Source organism: Phaethon lepturus, unplaced genomic scaffold (genome assembly GCF_000687285.1).
Source record: "Phaethon lepturus isolate BGI_N335 unplaced genomic scaffold, ASM68728v1 scaffold1419, whole genome shotgun sequence".
NCBI classification, from domain to species: Eukaryota; Metazoa; Chordata; class Aves; order Phaethontiformes; family Phaethontidae; genus Phaethon; species Phaethon lepturus.
This window is the reverse complement of record NW_010563961.1, coordinates 73,026-75,004: the sequence shown is the minus strand read 5'-3', so window position 1 is coordinate 75,004 and position 1,979 is coordinate 73,026. Positions and strand designations below refer to the sequence as shown.

Here is a 1,979-nt window from a genome sequence, read left to right as displayed (position 1 = left end):
TTCCGATAGGAGATAATTCTTTTATACTACAGAAATAAAGATGAGACTGACATTTGGGTACTCTCTAACTCAGTTGCTCTGAATGAGGCAACAACACTGTTTAGTATTAATTACAAATAGGATGCTTCCAGCACACCAGGCTAATGAATCCTGTGTGAAAGCACGTTAAGTCATGCTGAGAGAATTTTATCAGGAAGAATAAAACTCTCTAAACCTATTTGTGTTGGTCACTATATCATAAAGCATTTGTGACATTAAAATGTATGACAGATTCAAGACCATTATTAGTCAACTAAAACTTCAATGAGAATCATCATATATATACTTAGCACTAGGTACATATTTCAATCTTTTACTGAGTTAGCACCCATGACTACCTTCTTCATAGAGAAACAACTGGATTTTGGACAAAGACAGTAGCTTACCTGCAGTGATGTTACTGTAGAAAGATCTTTAAGTTTTCCTTCTTCATCTTTTAAGTTGTACCCCTCTGGTCTCTTGTCTCTTTCAGTAATTTTCCATAATTTGATTGTTTTATCTTTAAAAGAAAAGACAAACAAATGTCAGCATAGGAATTCTGAAAGTGGTTATTCACCTTTCACAATATATTCCTTAAAGAAGTTTCTCCGCCTTGGTTTAGAGAAGTCCCATGCTGAAACAGTTTGGGTCACTTAATTTTGGACATGCAGAAAATGTTGCAAACAGAAAAAATACTCATAAAGCACATCCCATACCTTCACACCAAGTCAGAGGTTCCTCGCAGCTGACAGGCCACATAGAGCACATGCTGCTCTCGTATCCAACTTGGAAGTTTGCGGGTGGAACAGACCCAAACCACTCAATGCTCACTGCTGAAGCTCAGTTTGACAATTTGACTTTGCAAGGAAATAAACTTGATATTAAAGCCAGTTTGCTAAGTTACAGCACAAGAAGAGCATGGAGTAGACAGACAGACCAATGATACCTGCCTGGCCCATTGTGGGGACGGGCAGTGGTGTATCGGCGTAACGTCAGGAGCTCCAGCAAATGAAAGGCTGTGTGAAAAATGAGGCATTTCTCCCTCCTAAGGGAAAGCAGCTGAGAAATAACCAAGGGAAAAAAACTGAGAGAATTGTGTTTTAAGGATAAGAGAGAGAAGTGCAGAGAAAAATATATTAATCTTCCATGGAATGAAGTTAAATCTAAAATCTCCCTTTTTCACAATGGGTGAAGCACACGATGATAATTAAGAATGCCTCTCATTTAGCAAAGAGCCTCTGAAGCCCACAAATGAAAGTTTTAAACATTTCAGATGGAGCTTGTCCTTGGTTTTGTAGTAGCTAAAGCTGCAGATTTCCCTAAGGCTGATCGTCCACTCCCACTCTGGTCGTGCACTCAACCTGCCAACCCCAGCACTCCCTGGGCTGAAAAATCAATGCAAATTCTTCTGCAAAAAATGTGTCCCTGAGCTTCTAACAGTTGTTTTGCTCACCTGTTCATGGAGCAGCCAAAGCCTTTCCAAGGCATCTGCACTTCAGCTGCCACTGCAGCTTTCATTAACCTCTGTTCCTGTATAATTTCTGACTTCATCTCTCTCTTTCCCCAAGTACATAGCAGAGCATAATTTTTTCCCTAGTGTGGCTGATCTAAATACTTCTTTCAAATGCTAGTACAAATCATTTTAAAGCAGAATATATGAATACATGAATCACTTTGCATTTCTATAGCAACTTGAACTTTTACCTTTTTTTATTTCAAAATCATTCCCCCCACTACTCTGAGTGTTTTTACTATTATGCATGTACTAACAATATTGACATGCTAATTTTCAAGCAACAAAAATATTACAGTTGATCAATCTACAGAACAAGAGCTTAGTTCAATCTGCAACTCAAAAGCTCCATTTAAACATTCAATACTTTTAATTTGTATCAGTCACATTACATAATTATTAAAAATACACATAGGCCATGTCATGCACTTGGTATTTTTATTACATG

General features: G+C 37.8%; 1 protein-coding gene across 1 annotated transcript in view; it reads right to left on the bottom strand.

Annotated features, from left to right (window-relative positions):
• LOC104626698 (serine/threonine-protein phosphatase 2A 55 kDa regulatory subunit B gamma isoform) overlaps nucleotides 1-1,979 on the bottom strand; it is a gene marked incomplete at its 3' end in the record, with an annotated part of 29,398 nt that overhangs the window by 21,765 nt on the left and 5,654 nt on the right. The window contains exon 4 of the mRNA XM_010294688.1: nucleotides 426-538. Coding sequence (XP_010292990.1) covers nucleotides 426-538 — 113 coding nt within the window. The remainder of the gene's footprint in view (nucleotides 1-425; nucleotides 539-1,979) is intronic.